A 20913-nucleotide genomic window follows, 5' to 3' on the forward strand; every position below is an offset into this window, starting at 1 on the left:
AAAGTCATAGATATGCCCTGCTCTCTCAACTTTTGATGTTGCACATCAACCCATTTGCGAGTACAAGACAAAACTGGAGCCATCAAAGCATCTAGATCCACAATCTCGGGTTCATTCCAATCTAGCCTCACTAATTTGCTTTCTCGATCATAAGATGATTGGAGATGTCTGCCACTGTCCTGAGCTTGGTCGGCCACTCTGTAAATCTTGCATTTCCTGATGAAGTCTAAAGGCAATCTGGAATGCATCTTTCTTTTTACTTCAAGATCATCTGAGAGATTCATCACAAAGTCTTCTATCTGAAACTCATGCTTATATTTCTTCCGACTGTCTCCTCTATATACCCATAAGGATCAAAGCTTTCTCTCAAGGCAAAGAATGAAAATGAATATAAAGCTAACTCCTTCTCTGCATCATCCATGACTAGAGCATTAGGACATACCTCAACTGAATTCCCTAATATGATAGGCACAGGAACTCCATTTCCATGTCTGTGTCTGAATGCCTTCGCATAAGCTGCCAATTGTCTAGTTACCTCAAGTAACACTATTCTGTTTGTCGGATATCTCGGCAACATGTATGGAGGTGAAGGACATCCATGAACTCTAATATATGTAAATTTCGAAAATTGGATAAACCAAGCACCGTACCTCTTTACAAGCTCTTGTGCATCTTGAGATAGCCGATTGTGGATTCCGCCTTGCAATGTCCTAGTGATGTTCATCGTGAAGGTATCATTGACTAACTTGTAGTCACTTCCTGGCGGATGATGCAAGTGAACATAGGAATCACAAACTCTGACCTCCCCGGGCCCTCTTCCAATCACTCCTCTGTGAGGTAATCCTGCATATTCAAAGCTCCTGATCAAGGCATATATGATGTACGAACTCATGTGGAAGGACTTGGTAGCCTTCAGTCTCCTTAACTGTACGTCCAAGCAATGGCTAATCATTCTAGCCCAATGAATTGTTCCTTTTCCCTGAACTATCACTTGGATGAAGTAGAACATCCACTTCTCAAAATAGAAGGCTTGAGGAGCCCCTGTGACTCAGTTGAGTAGTGTTATCAAATCTCTGTATTCCTCCTGGAAGTCGATCCTATGTGGTGTGTTTGGAATCTTGCTCAGGCGAGGACGACTCTTGAGTAACCAGTTCTTATTGATGATGCTTAAGCAAGTGTCTGGATCATCCTCGTACATGGACCTGGCTCCTTCTAGGCTTTTGTAGATTATATCTCTGTGCTCCGGAAGATGGAAAGCCTCACTTATAGCCTCCTCTGAAAGGTAAGCCAAAGTGTTCCCCTCCTTGGACACGATCGATCTGGACTGTGGGTCATAATGGCGAGCACACTCGATCATCCACTCATGGCACTGAATTGTTGGAGGGAAGCCAGCTGCCTTAATGATGCCACTTTCAATTATTCTTCTTGCAACAAGTGATGGCTTGCCAATGTAAGGGACCTCTCGAAACTTCTTCGTACTGAAGTTTCCCAAGTTGGTATCTCCAATGTTGCTCCACTTCGACACGATCTTGGTCTCCAATTCTTCATTCTTTTGATCTTCCTTCATGAGAGCTGGACGACTGGTGGATGCTCCTGCCTTCGGGGTCGCCATCGTGACACCTACACAACATTTCATAATAAGTAATGGATTTTGCAATGTAGAAATATAGACTAGATTAAAGATTGAATCTAGGAAACTTCATAATAAGACTTTGAGTTATTATTTCCTAAATACGATTGAGCTACTGGAAATTCAAAATTTCAAAATTCAAATTTCAAGATTGAGACTAGGACGATTTTAAAATTCAAAATTTGGACAAGGGAACTTTGCCATACCTCACTTTGAGAGCTAACTCTAACAAAAGTATGCAAAATTAGGAAATTCGCCTAGGCAAAATGAAGATTGGAGTCTTCAACATCTTGAGCTGCCTCTAGCAAAATGCGTCTCCACTTCTAACCAAATTCGCACTCTTTTTGATGAGATTTCGCACTTCTTCTTTGATCAAAATTCGCTCCTTGATTGTTCTCCAAAATCGCATGTGAATAAATGATTAAACGATGATTTAAAATGCTTCAAGGTACACCTCTTTATATAGGCGCTCACCTCCTTACTTGCCCATAGGCCGACTTTTGGAAATAAGGCAAATAATAACAAAATTTAAAACAAAAAAAGGAGGCCGACTTTTGTAAAAAACATAAAAATAGAACCCAAGCGCTCTCTTTTTATTTCATTTAATAATTAATTAATTTAAACACCTTTGTAATTAATAGTTTCAATTTTTTAAAAGGCTAAATCAATTATAAAATGCCTTATGCGCTATTTTTAAATCCTAATTTAATTAAATATTTCAAGTTTATCGAATTTTAGCATTTAATGCAATTCGAAAATATTGGCTCCTAATCATGGGAAGGATTTGGGACATTAACAATATCGCTCTGGTCCCTGGGAGAGGGACAGGAGCACCTTAAGCATTTTGGATTGGTTTTTACGTTCAAAGTCACTTCCTTTACGTCCAAACTGGCATCTTCATTCGTAACTTGGAGTTTGATCTATTTGATTTTTTGAATGAATGCCTTTTAAACCATTTTCGCCTTGGTCCTTGACTGAAGGACAGGAGCGATTTTTGCTTTTCTTCCTTGGTCTTTATCTTTTAAATCAATTTGCAAAGTAAGGAATGATCATCCTTGTTTGTCTTGCGCATGTTTAACTCGTCCTTTGTAAAGCAAACTCGATATTCAAGTGATTTTCGCCCTGGTCCCTTGGTGAGGGACAGGAGCAAACTTTGTATTTGAGCTCAAAATTGTTGACTTTCGACGTTAGCTCCTTGTTCATCATCTTCCTAAAGACATTTGGGATCTTGCATGACCTCGCCTTGACGTAGTTTTTGAAGGAAATGGCTAGTTTAATAGAAATCGCCCTGGTCCTCCAGTGAAGGACAGGAGCGAACTTTAGTCCATGGCGCAAATCCTTAATCATATTGATATCAAATTGTCTTCAAGGCGTAAAATGTTATTGCTTACTCCATCTTGAATGTATGAAACGAAAGTGACACCTCAAAATTAGACATACTTGCATATTTCGCTCTAGTCCCTTGGAGAGGGACAGGAGCGCCTTGGCCACTTCTCATCACTTTCGTGGTCTTTGTAACTTCACTTTCCCTCGAAGCACCTCCAACATCTTCGCCACCTTGTGCCTTGGCTTGGATCCGACCAAACTTGGAAGGGAAGTCTTGATAATCTATATTTCGCCCTGGTCCTTGGGAGAGGGACAGGAGCGATTTTGCATTTATAGGCTCAATCATTCTTTGCCAACGTTTAAAATTATCTTCAATGGATTCATTATGCTTCCCCCACTCATCTCTAACATGGAACTTGTTCTAACTTTGTGGGAAATTTACCTTATGAAGAGATCGCTCTGGTCCCTTGGAGAGGGACAGGAGCGCCTAGGACAAAATAGGTTTCACTTGCTCTTTGCAATCTTCAAAATTATCTTCAATAGAGTGGTTACGCCTTCTTTTATTTGCCTCAAACTTAAAACTCACTTCACCTTCGCCAAAAACTTGTCCTTTAAGAAAATCGCTCTGGTCCCTGGGAGAGGGACAGGAGCGCCTTGGGCAATTTCATCAAGTTTTTGGGTTATTTGCAACTTCGTTCTTTTTTGAGGCATTCCAAACATCTTTACCATCATGCCCCTTGGCCTGGACTCAACCAAATTCGGAAGGGAATGCTAGATAATGTATATTTCGCCCTGGTCCCTGACAGAGGGATAGGAGCGATTTTGCATTTATTGGCTCACTTGTGTTTCGCCAACTTTCAAAATCATCTTTGACGGATTGGTTGGGTCGCCTTTCCTTCATCTCTAGCTTGAAATTCACTTTTCCTTGGCCCAAAACTTGTCTTGAGGAAAAATCGCTCTGGTCCCTGGAGAGGGACAGGGGCTACCTTTGAAATTCGCCTTGGTCCTTGACAGAGGGACAGGAGCGAACTTGACTTCTTGGGTCGATTTTCTCCTTCGAGGTGCACTCAAATTATATTCAACGAGTAAAATGTACCTTCCTTGTTCTTCTCAAATCACGAAATCGTTCAAATCTTGCAAGGATAAAGCGATCTTGGATTTCAAGCTCTGGTCCTTCAATGAGGGACGAGCGATTTTGCCATCTTAGCATGTTTCCTTGTTTGCAAAATTACTTCAAATTATATTCAATGGACAAAACATGTCCTCCTTGATCTCTTCCAATCCAAAAATTATCTTGGTCCTGCAAAGATAGTGCAATTTTGAGAAACAAGCTCCGGTCCTTCAGTGAGGGACAGGAGCGATTTTTGTCCTTAAGGCCAAATGTTCAATTTTTCATTGCAAATGACTAAGTCTTGGTACTCCATCATGTTGATTTCATCCCTTATTGCATCCTTGATGCTTTAATTTGATCAACTAAGGCCAAAAATGCCCTAAGTAAGCCATTTCGCCCTGGTCCTTGACAGAGGGACAGGAGCGATTTGACCTTAAACCTTGAAAAACTTGCCATTTTTTAGTTCAAAAATCCTCAAAATCCTCAATCCATGTTCAACTGTGTCTCCAGGCGACCCTGCACAAGACAAATGAAACAAGTTAATAACCAAGATGCATAAAAATACCAATTTCGCCCTGGTCTTTGACAGAGGGACAGGAGCGATTTTACCTCTATAGGCCAAAATATCAAGAATTTAGGCTCTCAGTCACTTCACAAGGCAAAATTAGGTTATTTCCAAGGCCAGGGATCAATTATCAGAATTTCCAAAATTTGGTCAAAATTCACCCGGACAAAATCTCATAATTCCATCATTAACACTTAGGCAAAATTTGGACTTGCTTTCAAAATTCCGACTGGACCTAGACAGACTCATCTGACATCCTGACAGATTCACCCTATTTCAAAATTGCAACCTACGCGAGGATGCTCAATAATCATTCAAAATTGGACTGGACTCCGGCTTAAAAACATGAAAATGGAAACCCTAAGGCTTAACCCTAGTCCAGACGACTTACTCACTTACCCAAAACCCTAAAAGCAGAGAGAAGAACAGGCAAAACCAAGCAAAAAGAGGGGGTCCCCATTCAAATGGGGTGATGTGTGAAATGGTCACAACAGGCAGTGAGCTGGTTTTCAGAGCATTCAATAGGCTGGACTTCCAAACAGCAGTTTGATAAAGCCAATAACTTTTTATGGGTATGTTGGATTTAGATATTAGACCTTATTTCATGTAGTGGGTTGTTGATGTTTCAATGAAAAACTAAATATTGAAGCTGCTATTAAATTCTGGAATTTTCTGTGAGTTGCATTGACTTCTGCAAGTTAATTTCAGTTGTATAAAAGATCCCTATTTTTGATGTTTAGTTGCAAGTTATTTTTGATTGGTCCTTTCAAAGCATTGCAAAGCAAATAAACTCAAAAACACATTCAATCATTGCAAACCAAAGAACAAAATACAAAACGGAGATACAAGGGTGGTCATTACAGAGGGGTGTTTTCCCTAGATTCCCACAAGTGGCATTGCCCCTTGATTTTGTTGGGGTTGCTATCCCCAAATCCTTGCTCTTGTTTTAAAAAACAAAAAAATGAAAATCTTTTTGCTCCATGCCAAATGGAAGAACAACCATTTTTTATTCGTTTAGCTTTTTATTAATTAAATTCCTAGTAATTAAATTACATTTATACTTTGCTAAGTCAACCCTATCCTAAGTAATGTTCCTAAGGCTATAGTAGCATTTGCAGACTATTTTGAGATACAAGCACATGACTCCACATAGAGCTAGTAATGCTGGGCTGAGGGATACAAGCTCCTTTCTACCATAGTTCATGACAACATATTGTATGTTTTGTTTTGATTCCATGGGTATCATAATCCACAAGTTTCATACACCTAAATAGTAAACAATATTTATATATTTAAAACTGTTGTTTCCTTTAGTTAAAATCTCATTTATACTCATGTGATTGATGTATACTTGTGTCTGTGATCAAAGTAGCTTCTATTTGATTAGTTTTTTGTGTCTTTAAAGTTTATTTGTTGAAGGGTACGTAATTGAAAGTTTTAAATCCAAAAAATCTTTATATTTCATAGTTTTTTTAATTTGCTAAGTGTTGGTCAAGTTCAATTCTGGTTCAAAAATCAGCTTGCTGAATTTGAGTCGAGTCTAAATCTTGTAGCGCTGGTTGATAGGTTCCCTCATGTATTTTGTGAATACTCAACTTGATATTTGCTTTGCAGTGAATACATTGAGCTAGTTCATGGTTGACTTGAGGGAGATTCATTAGATTCACAGGTTATAGAGATTAATTGAAAGCTTTAAATCCTAAAAATCTTTATATTTCATAGTTTTCTCAATTTGCTAAGTATTGGTCAAGTTCAATTCTGGTTCAAAAATCAGCTTGCTGAATTTTGAGTCAAATCTAAATTTGGTAATGCTGGTTGATAGGTTCCCTCATGTATTTTGTGAATACTCAACTTGATATTTGCTTTGCAGTGAATACATCGAGTTAATTCATGGTTGACTTGAGGGAGATTCATTAGATTCACAGGCTATAGATATTTTGATGAAATCCCCAACGATGCGAAAATTTGGATGGAGAATGGTGGATTGTTGGAGAAAACTTACCTTGCAAAGAGTGAGTGTAAAGTGTTTTTACCTTGAGTTGCTCAGCTGGTGTTTTAGTGATGGCACAATAGTGATAGTAGTAGATTCAGACTTGTGCATAATAGAGATATCAACATGGAGAGGACGCAGTTATGTAGTATGCATTAGTCTTCTTTGAAATAAGTGTGTATTTAACTAGTTCAACTTGTACCGGTATGGAGAGGGTTTCATTTGAGAGTAACACTCAATATATCCTTTCATATTTAAGAAGACAATTGTAGGTTTGAGAGTTCAATATTGTGTATTCACCTTTCTTATTTTCAGTAGTCTAGGTTTGTAGATTAGCACATTTAGGGATTATTGTTTTGATTGAAGTTCTTGTTCTTTAAGCTGCCTATTTTTAGGATTAAATTTTTGAATGCAAAATCTGCTTATCATATCTGGAAAACTAACAATGCTTGCTTTAATCATTTTGTCAATTTCTTCCTAGACTTTGGCTGCATAGGTCTTGTTCATCTTGTTTGGTCTTCTTCACGTTGGTTGAGCTTGTGGTATCAAGGGAATTCTATGAAAACACAATATTGGTGGTTCTCCTTTCAAGTCTTTGTATGTAATCTATGAATATTTTGATTGTCGTTGCTGACTACGATCATTTTTGAACTTCCATGTGGCCCAAGGTTCTCCTCACTGTAGTGAGTTCTTGTAATTTCATGTTAGCCGCACTTTCAAATTGATGGATTGACCTAAAATCCAGATTTTCATTCCCCATTTTATATTTTGTAAATTTAACAGGAAATATCAAAATATCAGGGTTGGTTACATTCCATCTTTGGAACATGAATGTGGCTTCAAGATCTCTCTAGCATTTGGCTTAATGGACCTTTGATCCTTTTTCTTTGGTCATCCTTCTGCCAAGCCTGAATTCATCAAATCATTGGAATGCTTCGTCACTCAGCACTTGATTCCTTAGATGTATTATATATTTCCTACATCTATCTTCAATAAAGAGTAGATTGTTTTTCCAATTATTATTGGCTTTGGGTAGCAGCCAACCATGATCAATAGTGCAACATATGCCTTTCTACATAATGAGATGACTACAAAGTTAAATAAAAATAGTTGAATTCCACTTAATACCTTTTGTGCCATTAAAACTCCTAGCACCTTTATGCTTCGTTGGTCCACTCCCCTTAACTAGATAGTTGGAGGCCAAATCGAGGGTTTGTCTAAGCTTCTCCAAGTATCATCTGACAACACTTTCGTCCTAGACCCACCATCGACAATAGCATTTTGTAGATTTTTCCTGGGAAATTCCATGTGCACCACTGCTTGGCTTCAAGGCAAATCTCTAGGATCATGGGATCAATTATTTTATCTTCCAACGATGGGGTGATCCATAAACTGGGAAAGCCATTGTGCACTCTAGCACATCAACACATGGATTTAATGAGATGTTCAACTACCTTTGTATGCACCAATACCACTTATAATAGCTGTTAAGTGCCATGACATGTGCAATAAAGGACTAACATAGAGAACAACTCAAACATGCAGAAATAAACAACCTTGCAGTCACACACACAAAATGCAACACAAGGCTAAACTCTAGAGAAACCCTCAAGTGGGAATAAAACTCTAGCTAGAGTGAGCAATGCTCCTCATGTCACTAATCCACAGCCATACAAGCATTTACATCGCCTTATGGGCTTTTACATACACCTGCATATTATCCAGAAGAGAACATTACTTCCACTTGTAGCGGTGTGAATGAAGGGCAACAACCTTTGTAATGAGAGAGATGGGCTTCTACCAGAAAATCTCTAAAAATGGTTTTGTGTCCACACTTGTTGGAGTCTAAGAAACTTGTTGCATTAACCCCAGTGGCCCAAAATGTAACCTGCTTAACGTGTGTTTTTACCCTCATCCAATGGGACAGCAATGCACACTCAATCAGATTCTTGAAGGGAAGCCACTTCACACTTGTTGCAGAATACTTAATTCTCTCGTTACTCTCAGCTAACCAGTCAGTTAGCATGACTTAAGCTTTTATGGTCAACCTATCAATTCTACACTTGCAGCAAGATAGCTCCATTCTAGTCTATGCTTTCTCAGTGAAGCCCCCAAATAATGGTTCTCCATACCATTAAAAACAAGGAGCTTTTCTTCCTCACCATCCAAGAATGTAGATGGTTGTTGCGAATAAAGATGCAGTTCTAGAGGGGAAAATTCCAATGATGCTCAGCAGTAAAAATAGATGCAGCCCTAAGGTAGAGGAATGTTGCTGCCAACAATGAAAATAACCATGTTGAAAGATACCGACTACTGAATGTAGCAATCTGATTTAGTTTTCTGATTCTGATCTCTTTGGCCAGCGGTAGGGAAATTTGGTTTTATATGTTTGTTTTTGAGGTTTTATACTTTTTTTTTTGTGTTTTTTGTAATATATTTGCCTTGAGAATTTGACAATGCAATTGAATAACAATGATAAAACATGAACTAATGACTGAAAACAAATTTTCAGATTGACTGATTTTATAACAGCAATTAACAAATACCAATGAATAATGGAATTCAACAATGATATGCCAAAATTGGCCTGCTAGGAGTCCAACGCCTTGCCTGGAGGGCTTCTTTATTGACTTAATGAATCCAGATGCTGGTGCAGGAGCTTCCAATGTGTCCTAACTGCTCCAATGAGTTTTATTCTTCTAAATAATAATTACCAAAAACAAATCTCACACAAATAGACCAAATTGCTGCTGTATCTCTCAGGCTCCCAGGAGACTTCACTGAAAATGGTCAATTTTCCACACTGATTTGCTCGTATCTCTCTCCAAGGACATCATAAACCTGAAAGAATGATTCTAATCTTTATTCCTAATGCTGACAATGAAATTTGCACAAAAAATCCGAAGGTAAACCCTCCAGTTTATTTTCTACGGTTTCCCAGGCATGATAAGTGGTACGGCTGGCCTAGGAAACAGTACGGCTAGCATAAATGCTCTATTGCTTGCCGTAATAACCAATCCAAATGCTCAGATCTGTTCTTCCCTGTCAATCTTGCAATTCTGATCCACAAATCTGCACAAATTGACCCTCAATTGGTCTGAAACCTGTCTTTTTTGAGTGCTGAAGTAAGATTATTGGCTGGGGTATCATCCAACCTGCCTGAACCAAGGGTTTTCGTCCTCAATTTGGGCCTCCAAGCTGCTGTGTTTACTATGGTAGATTGTTGCAGAGAGAAATGAAGAAAATTAACCACAATAGAATGCTCAATAATGATTCCAAACCCACACTTATGCCTTCCACTCCTAAGTCGAACCCCTAAAGGCATCAAAAGAAGATTCCAATGGAATCTTTCCTCTCCCCCATAAGTTCGATCTGCTCAAGGGTCCACATCTCATTAAAACTGACCACTTTTTAATAAATTACTTTTTCACCTAGGGGGCCGTGCCATGGGAAAAGTTATAAAGTCATTTATTAAAAGATAAAGTAACTTATAAGTCACTTTTATTTACTTTTTCCAAATTTAGAAAAAGTAACTTTATAACTTAATATTATAAAGTTTTATTATTAAGGCCCACCAAAGCAAAATTTGCCTGAGTATAGGTCCCCTTTGGCTAACCCATCATCTCCCAACACTTAACTTCACCCGTGGAGATGGGTGACAGGTGAATTTAAGCATCTGGATAGCAACTAGAGAAGTGGGGACATCACACATGTACAGGGAGATAAGATATGCTTGCCAATGAAAAACAACATGCTTGAAAAGATGAAATGCAGAGTCACCTAGCTAGGGAAAACAATCCACTTGTAAAACCCAACAGTCATGACTGCCAATTTGGAAAATAATAATGCTACTAGTGAAAATTAACCACAATGCCCAAAGGGGAAACACTCTCACAATTGGGGAAGTGAAAAGGCACCTGCCAAAGAGGGAAAACGGATTGCTGCCACAGAGGAGAGAAAGTAGTCACCATCAGGGACGAATGAACAACTGTGCCAATAATGGAAATGTTGTTGTTAGTGAAAACAATTGTTGCCATGATAGAAAATAGTCGCTGCCCTTCATTTGTCCCTTCAACTTCCTCTTTGTTGCTCCAAACCTCTGCTACTGCCTACAAACTTGCATGACATCTTCTATCCTTTATGCAACTGCTAGATATTGGCAAATTGCTTGATTAGCTGCCCTTTATAAATTGGCCACATCAGCAGCATTTTTGAAAGCAATGATAATGCCTCCGGCCTCACCTGTAGCATCATTGCAAGCAATTATAATGCCTCAACTCAACCTACAAAACCATAGCAAGTAATACTATTGCCCCCAACGGGAACAATTTGAGCTGCTGTGTGTGTTTTGCTGGATAATTGGAACAAAGACGACATTGGAAACAGTGACTGATTGTTGGAGTGAAATCTGTCACTCTCAATGCTGTTGCAGGTGATGCTTGTTGCATTTGCTAGATGAAATTGCAGCCCCATAAGCTTTTGCAAGCTGCTGTAGGTGACATGCAGCTTTACTGCGGGTACCCTTTCAACTTGTGTCCCGATTGCTTGATTGTTGGCATTGTATAATAGGCTTATCCTTCCAGTCATATATATATCACTACATTAAAGACTAGATAAATTCAAAAGGATGTTATCAAAGTTTATTTAATATTGCAGCAAATTTAATATAGTTTTTACTAGCGCTAGAATAATTTAGAATATTCAGTGATATCAAAATAGATGTAAATAGTACACAACTAATGTAAATTACAGCTTGTGGTAATTTAGTAAGAATTCTAAAGTAATTAACATAGTAAATTAGATAAACATTCATATTATTCAATCAGATTCATGTCAAGATCATAGTTATACATTGATTTTCCATTATTTTGAGTGATAAGAGATTAAAGACTTATCTAAGGTCAACCATTGGAACAGCTACTTTCACTCTAGGAAGATCTTAGTGGTTTAAGCCTCTTAACTATGGTCTACTAGTAGGGGAATATGTGTATTATATTTTGACATGTGCCTATGCACCCCATTAATGTCCATGAATCACAGCCCTAGCCAAGACAATCCCAGGTGTACATTATACCTTGAGTTGGTTGCACATTGCATGCCCCATCTCTTAAGTCTTATGCACATAGCCCACCAAACTACCTCCTTTCTTGAGTTTTCTTTATGCCATTTCCAAGTTTCTTACATAGTTAATATACCATTTTAAGGGGTGGTTCCAAACCATTAGACCCTCTTGTAAAGAATTCATTCAATAATTTTTTTTCTCTCGTGACTCATTTTTCATGCGATAAGCATTTATTTCATAACTTTTTCAAAGGTAATTTATCAGGTATTTCTTTTACACCACTTTTAACTCTAGTGTAATCACATATAACTTTTGTTTTTATCTCCCTTGTAATTACAAAGGGTTATTTATATGGAAAATAATATTTCTTTTCCACTTTGGGGAAGAAGTCCCATAACAATATTAAATTACTTTGACCTCTATTGCCATTGTTATTTTGATGTTTGTTAGTATTATTGTTTCTTAAATTTTGATTGCCACTAGGAGACGGACCTTTATTATTCTGTTTTTGGAGGTGTCATAGGTGGGATTGATTTCTCTCCTTCTTGAAAAGCACTTTTAGACTTATTTGCTTTAAATTGCGTAGGCAATCTTTGATTGAGTGGCTTCTCATTTGGAAAATCTCATAGATCTTCTTTGTGTAATTTCCTTGGTGTGGCTGTCCATCTTTCAATTTGCCTACCAAAAGTCTTTTAACTCCTTGCTAGTATGTCCATTAAGCTCTTTCATCATTTAGAGCATATATCTTCTTAGAGTTTAAATTGTTCTTGGTTCAGTCGTTGCTTGTGTTAGCGTAATCATCCTCTTCACTTCTTTATCTAGAGTGTGAGGACATTTTGCTTTCACTTTCAATTTCCTTTGCCGTATTGTATGCTCCTTTGTACTATGAAGGTGGCTCCACCTTTACATTTCTTCACAATGAGGGTGTTAGTCCATCGATAAACTATCTTTTCTTAGTGCATCTACAAATTCTTTTTTAATTTTATCAATAGTTGTTTGAGCTTACAATTGTATGTTTTAACACTTTCATGTTTCCCTTGATGAGTGTTATATGTTTTAGCAACAATTTAATTGTTGTCTTGAAGAAGCTTGTTTTTTCTCCAAGGCCCCCCCCTTCTCGCAACACCCCCCCCCACCCCCCTCTCTCTCTCTCTCCCATGAACATCATTTTGTTGGTATCGCATCTATAAACTGGTCAATGCCATGCCCTTAGTGTGGCTTGGAGTGATCACAACCAATGGCATCATTTCTATGTGCATTAGTTGTCCACATAGTTATGTATGATTTGCAATGTTGTAGTGGATCTTGAGACCCATGATCCATCACTAGTGAATGTTGGGAATTTCCAACCTTGGATTGGATGGTGGATTAACCATTACTAAGTGTTCTTTTTATGATTGCTATGATATGACCCTTCTCAAGAAGGTTTGATTTGGACATTCCTATGCTCCCTTAGCATCGTTGACACATTTGAATCATTCATTGTATGAGGTATTGACAATTTGTATGCCACTATGATTGTATTCAAGATCTTTTGGTCTAGTCCAATTCCTTTCCCTAGCATCCTTGGCTTAGTATCCTCCAATAGAAATTATTCGATACCTTAGATCTCACTCTTGTATGCTTATCTTCTTCTATGAAGGAATCTTTAGACTGTCTTAGAATAGAGATTTCTCTTAAGGAATTGTATTGGCTCAATCGATTCGGTGGATGCTTTTACAGGTTCTTTTGAACCAACTTGGTTAGGGTTTGTACTTCCTCACAAAGAGGAAGTTGCCTAGCATCTTCAAACTTTCCTTTCATGTTTAGTGGACTAGTCGCCAAAGTTACTTGGATTTATTGATTTCTTTGTTCATGATTGTGGCCTTTGAAAGGAAGTTGAGTTCTGAAATACACTTCCTATACTAACCTATGAGAGGAGGTATGTGCAAAAGTTAAATTAATTATATAGATACAAGGAAATGAACATAAAAGCAATATACCATAACATATTGATTTATGTGGGGAAAACTCTTTTAGGAGAAAAAACCCCACTTCAAAGCAACTTAATGTATTATTCAATAATTTGAGGTTACAATACACCTGTAAAGTCCAAACCTTTATAGGAGTATCACCAACTAGAGATCTAGAGTAATTTCGGGAGCATAATATGTTGTTTTAGGTGTGCTTGATTAACCATAGGCAATGATTTGCCCTCCCAACTATAGACAATACCCGATTGTCTCCCGAGCACTTCTCTTCTAAATTCAGTCTATTGTAGGATTGTGTATGTTTGATTTGCTTATTGAAATGAATGGATATTCCACCTTGTATATGTATGATATAGCCACCCTTTCACAAAGGTCGTCCCTTAAGCAATATGATATTTCAGCAAGAGGTTGGCGGACTTTATAAGGTCGGCCTTATAGCAAAGATAGTTTATATTTTAATCTTGCACCTTTTAAGTGACTAAGGCCGATAGGTCAATTAGTCATCTATACACTAGGTCGGCCTTTGAACGAATCCGACCTAGCTACAAACATCAACACTCCCTCTTAGCTAGGGAGGAGTCCTCGATATCTGAGTTAGATAGTGACATCCATCATGGCTACTCCTAGAGGGTGGGCCCATCATGGCTACTCCCATCTATGGAAAAACAAATGAACACAAGTGCCCATCACAGAATCACTCAACGTGATGTCGTCATCTCATCATGATGTTCACCATGGCTACTCCTAGAGGGTGAATAAGCACAAGTGCTAAGTCATGGAGTTTCTCACATGACATCCACCATGGCTACTCCCAGAGGGTGGAACAAGGGCTTTCACCTCAAACTTCTCTCACAGAGAAGAATGCATTACCAAGGGCTTGCACCTCAAACTTCTCTCGCAAAGAAGAATGCATTAACAAGGGCTTGCACCTCAAACTTCTCTTGCAGAGAAGAATGCATTAACAAGGGCTTGCACCTCAAACTTCTCTCGTAGAGAAGAATGCATTAAGCAGATCTTTATGATGATGTGGCTCCCTTTGAAACAGATATCGACCTTCTGACCTCTTCGTCCAAGGTTGCTTCTGATGAAATGTCAGATTCCCTTTGAATCTGATATCAACCTTCTGACCTCCTTGTCCAAGGTTGCCTCTGATGAAATGTTAGACTCCCTTTGAATGTTAATTCTTCCTTCGAAGAAACATCTTATGCAATTATCAAGTTCTTCCTTATTTGAATGCAATCTCTTATGCTTCTTGGTCCATCTTGAAAGCATTTCAAAGAGATCAATAATAGTTCATACAATGCAAATGAAGCATACAAGTTTCACTATCTCAATGTCATAGCATGAATTAATAACTCAAAAAATTCTTGAACATTATACAGGGACAAAATACTTATCTCTTTATTGCTGGTACCCATTGAGTTAGTCCTGTAGCTGAGTCTCATCTTATCATCTACACAGACGGCCCTGACTGCTAGTTAACCCTTTGCCACATAATTTTCCTAACAGTGTATTCAAATGCAGATCGATATACTCAGGCTGCGAACATGATTATCCCATCAACCTTGCAACGGATTTGAAATCCTACAGTGTCAGGCCTCTTAAACTTCACACAACAAATTTAGTCCTGAGTGAATAGCTCCACGCCTTATCTTGCACAAAGAATACTGTTTTGAATTTAAAGTTTCACAAGACAACCAATTTGCTGGAAATGAAGATAACTGATATAACAGATAGAAATCCTTTTGCAGACAAATCTCATATGCTGCCAAGGCATTGATGACACCTTCCAAAGATTAATCGCTGCTCCCAAAGTGCCAGGAAGGCACTCACGACCTGCTCCAACTGTTACCACGTCCCTTTGCCTTTTGTCTTTCTTCTCCGTATCACTAAGTACAAAAGCACCTTCCGATAGTGATTGCTTCTTGCGTGACTGATTATTGTGGATGCAGTGCTCAAATAACAAACTCCTTGAGCTGCTGATTAATCTGATATGTGTTTGAGTGAACAGAGATAGATTAAACATCCCGATAAACCTCTTTGATAAAGTTGCTTCAATACAATATTTTCCGTGCCAATAAATATGAGCTTCTGCAATAAGATAACGCTAAATATATTTCCGGCATGAATATACATGATGCAACAACGCCTAACGGAGCATGGTGATGAAAGTCTAGTCCTGAGGAGACGAAGGATCCGTAACACCAGAAGTCCCGAACAGTATATTCACGCTGTGAAATGAAGTCGATACATCGAAATGTTACCAGAAGAAATTCAGATCTGACTAGTTTGATAAACCGATGCATATATTTCAACGCAACTAACATTCTCATCAAATATTATAATGCAGATATAGGTTTACAATAAAATAGGATCTCATTGACCCCAGATAACGCTCTCCGGTATGGTCCAGAGGAATATAGTGTTTGCCTTTAGTGCAGCTCAGAATATTAAACCCTGATCAATATTATTTGACTCCGGTAATCATGATATGTTTCTATGCCTCTGCAAGGAAAATAGTCTAGATCCGATGATGGAAATGGGTAATTGCACACAACAGAAACCCTTCACTCTAATGGAAGATTGATATTCTCCGACTCTTGAATCTCAGCAATCTCCATTGTTTCTGCCTTCATCCCTAACCTGGCTCTGATACCATGTTGTTTTAGGTGTGCTCGATTAACCACGGGCAATGATTTGCCCTCCCAACCATAGACAATACCCAATTGTCTCCCCTGAGCACTTCCCTTCTAAATTCAGTCTGCTGTAGGATTGTGTACGTTCTATTCGTTGATTGAAATGAATGGATATTCCACCTTGTATATATATGATATAGCCATCCTTTCACAAAGGTCGTCCCTTAAGCAATATAATATTTCACCAAGAGGTTGGCGGACTTTATAAGGTCAGCCTTATAGAAAAGACAGTTTATATTTTAATCTTGCACCTTTTAAGTGACTAAGGCCGATAGGTCAATTAGTCATCTATACGCTAGGTCGGCCTTAGAAGGAATCCGACCTAGCTACAAACATCAACATAATAAACCTACAAAACTCACTATTGAAACTTCCGTCTCAAGCACCCAATGAATAGGAGAGGAAATATATGAAACCATCGAATGATAATTAGGAAACCATGAGCTAAAACCACCTAAAATGTGACACCCAAATCTCTAGTTGAAAGTCCAACACCCAAATCCCAAGATGAGTCCACAAGCTAAAACACTCATTATATTCCATCCACCTATAAAAAATCATCATCATCCACTCACCAACTTGGACACTCCATTTTGGCTCCATTATCTCCATTCAAAGATGTCTTATGATGTGTCATAAGTTGGTCAACAAGTGTAACTCTCTCTTATAGTGCATGGATATTCCTTGCAATTACAACCCGAGATCATAACTTTTGATCTAGGAAGCTGATTGGGCTCTTTTAAAAAAAATAAAATTGTAGATCTCAAAGAGGTTCATGTCTCAAACATTAGGGAAATAATGTTGAGCAACCTAGAATATTTATTTTGGCAAAAGCTCAGCTCTATAGCCAAGAAATTGAGTTTTTTTGTTTTATAGCTTGTAAATTGCTTTTTTTGTGTTCTCAACATTAGGAGAAAGGTTGAGACACCTTTCCTCACAGCTTCAGCTTCAACTGTCACTTTGGTGTTGGTGCTCACTTCAACTCTGACATTATTTGGATGAATTTTTAAGTCAGCCGGTTCTTGCAGCCTCCTTCAATCTCATTGTTCCACCATTCTAATGGATTGTCAGGTTTCTTGGTCTGCCCCTCGACCATCGTGCCTTATTCTCACCTTTGTTAGGGATTGGTGACATTAATCCAATAAGGTATAACATCAGTTTTCATTCTGTTCTTCTTCCTCCTAGCAACATCTATCTTCATATTGTTATGATATTTGTTGTCTGCATACTTTGTGGTTTCTTTTGGCACATTGTAAACTGTAAGATTATATGGTGCCTTGCTAGGATCCTAGGCAAATTATCGAACAGTGGATCAACTTCTTCAGTTACAACTAAGCTAACATAGATTGATTCTGTGGGTACTTGGTTTCTATTTGATTCTTCTCTGGTGTGCTTTTGGACTGAAAATTCCTACAAGTACCCAAGGTCTTGAGTGAGTTGATATTTTCTGTGTTTGTGTGTCAGATGATTCTTTTATTGTTTGGCTCATTTATTTTCTCTTCATCTTGTTATTTTGTCATCAACAATTATTGCCTGACTACGATTCTATTCAAGTCTAATCCAACATCACTGGGTCAATGATGCCAGATGTTAAACTACTGAAGCGCTACAAACTTAGACCTGAAATTTAGTTCATTTGAGAATTAGAGTGCTAAATATTTATAAAACACAAACTATGTTATTTCTATTTCACATGACTGGAAGATATGCATTGTATGCAAACAGAAACCATGTGATTTCTATTTCATATAACTGGAAGATATGCATTGTATTTGTCATTGTACACTACAATAGCTTAGATCTTCAGATTTCTCATTTTATAACTATGCATGAGATGTTAAACACCGAAGGCTGCTGGCATGATAGCATTGAATGGAATTTGCAGTGTACAGTGGTATATGATACCATTCACAGAATGAATTTGGCTACAAATTTAGACAGGAAATTAACTTCACTTGAGAGTTACTCTGATAATATTTGCAAAACATGACCATGCGATATCCATTTCATATGACTAAGATATGTACTGAATGTGTAAGGTCCATCCTTAGGTTTTCAAGTTTTCAAATTTTTAAAGCACGTATTAGGTGCATAAATATTATACTAAAGGTATGGGGGCAAATTTTGGACATTAATGTTTGAGCGTATTTCTATGCACAGTATTATTTTGGAAGTTTTTGAGTTAAAGATTTTTTTTTTGCCAGACTGGTGTGCTTACAACAAGACGAGTGCTGGAAAGACTTGCTGTGCAGTATGTTTCCCAGCGTGTGGCATGGAAACTTCTTAAAGGTATAAAAGAACTTTAATGCCTTATTTTTTTTCAAAATGAATTTCTCTGATTGTGGAGATGATATTTAAGGTACAACGAGGTTATTCTTACAGAGACTAAGTTAGCTTATTTTGTTTCCCTTCTTACAGCTTAAATGTATGAGTTGAAGATGCAGTTTACTGACTCATTATGAATCTAAATGAGAAAAGGAAATATCCATAGTGAAATGAGAACCCAAAAGTTATATCATCTAGCTTTTTAACTAAGGCGGTCTTAAATTTTATAACTGTATTTCTTGGTTATGGTCATGTTTGGTTCTGCTATGGAGATGCAAAACATCTCACTTGATAAAATGCAGTTCTATTAAATAAGCTCATTTCATTCGTCTTGGATTTCAAATGTGTGTCAGTTGAAGATGCATTTTACTACCTTATTATTACACATCTAGGTAAGAATGGGATATATCTGTAGCACAAGAAGCGAAATCCAACAGTTGCTAATTAGTCTTGCTTTTCCACCATAATGATCCTTGCTTGTCTTACTGTGTATTCTTGTGCTTTTCCCACTTGCCTTTGAATGATTGTTAACTCCCATTTCTTGTTAGGATATTTATTAGACAGTCATCTCTGTGGATAGTTATCTCAGAGTCCCTTCAGCATTCTTCTTGCTTGAACAGTTGGTTGCTTCTGGTTTCCTCCTCATAAGCAACCAACTGATTTTGTGCTCCCCTTTTTATGATTTTTTCAGTTACTATTGATTTTTATTCCTTCCTGGTTCATCCCTCAGTTTTTTGTATGAATCTAGATTGCTGTATTTTTTAAAGACACAGAGTCTGTTCTCTACCTATAAGTCCTGGTTTTCTAGCGTAACATTATTTTCTTGGTAATAAACTGAAAAGAGAAAAGATAATTAAAGTTCACAGCAAAATGGCAGCAACAGACAGAATATACAGCATTTTGGTAGGGTCTTTGGAAGTTCCAACATAATTTTTTTTTAAAGAAATACAAGCTAGTAAAGCAAAAATCAAGGGCCAATATCTGGATATCATAAGAGTCTTCCAGGCATTTCAAAGCTAGCCTACAGAAAATTTTAAATAAGTATAGCAGAATGGACTCATGCAAAGTGTTGGCAGAGTAGTGTGAGCTCTACATCCTCATTACCCTTGTTCATCTGGTTGTCCTCTAGCACGCTATGCAGCTCTTTATCCTTAAAGGGGGAGAGTCCATGAATCAAGTTAATTAGATTTGAATAAGTTGAAGTGAAACCAGGTACCTTCAGGTCCTTGTATTATTCTTCACAAGTGGGTCATCATCCATGATGCTTATGGGCCCTTGCTTGGAATACCTTTTATTTTCCTAGTGCCCCTCTGAAATATACCCTTACATTTTTTGTTGAAAAGTTTCAGTTTTCAAACACCACAAACACCCGTTAAGGTTAGGAAATATAAACTCAATACTGTTGAAAGATAACCCTTCCACTTTCTGATCACCAAGAGCCCAATGTGGGAAGGTGAGAGCATACAGTGAATAGGGGATCGTTAGCTTCAATAATCAACTGAAATTACAATGCCGGGTGGCAAGCCAGCCCCTTCCGCTTGTCCAACAGGCAAGAACAACTAAAAGAGAATCACTCAACCATTTTTCAGCGGGAGGACGATTATTACAACAAGGAAATAGATCACTCAACCACTTATGCAGTGGGAGGACTGAAAAACTTAATAACAATCCACTCAACCGCTTATTTAGCAGGAGGACAAAAGTACAATGAAATAAGATAGGCGGCAAAGCCAGCCTTTCACTTATTCAGTGGGGAAGTGATACAATCTAGAAATAAGATAGCTATTAGTACTACTAATCAGCTTTACAATACATATCATGGATTTTCAGATCAAAGATATCACTGTCCAAAGCTATAAATAATGTTTAATGCCCTCCACAAGCTACTAAAGACCAACTACCCTCCAAAACAACCTCACACTTCAAATTTCAGAATCTGGTATACTTTTCCCAGCAAGCTGCATAACACAGACCAATAACTTCTAACCACACTAATGTTTACCTGCTGGGCGAACAGTTTAATGCATGTAGACAAAATACATAACAAAGAATAGTAATGCCATAGATTTCAGATAAACACAGTCATAATCTATTAAGTTACACAATGTATTTCAATTGCTATCCAACAGAAAAGATACCATTCCATTCATAATCGTAATAATGGCAAGTTACATGACATGGTATATAAAGGTACCGAGGGGGTGCGAGGGACAACTGTCGCACCCGTAACTACCTACC

At 37.9% G+C, this 20913-nt stretch overlaps 1 protein-coding gene across 1 annotated transcript in view; it reads left to right on the forward strand.

Moving 5' to 3' along the window:
- LOC131067793 (uncharacterized) overlaps positions 1-20913 on the forward strand; it is an 87685-nt gene that overhangs the window by 41762 nt on the left and 25010 nt on the right. The window contains exon 3 of the mRNA XM_058002948.2: positions 18555-18639. Within this exon, the coding sequence (XP_057858931.1) occupies positions 18555-18639 (85 nt within the window). The remainder of the gene's footprint in view (positions 1-18554; positions 18640-20913) is intronic.

This window comes from Cryptomeria japonica, chromosome 3 (genome assembly GCF_030272615.1).
Source record: "Cryptomeria japonica chromosome 3, Sugi_1.0, whole genome shotgun sequence".
In the NCBI taxonomy this organism is placed as follows: domain Eukaryota; kingdom Viridiplantae; phylum Streptophyta; class Pinopsida; order Cupressales; family Cupressaceae; genus Cryptomeria; species Cryptomeria japonica.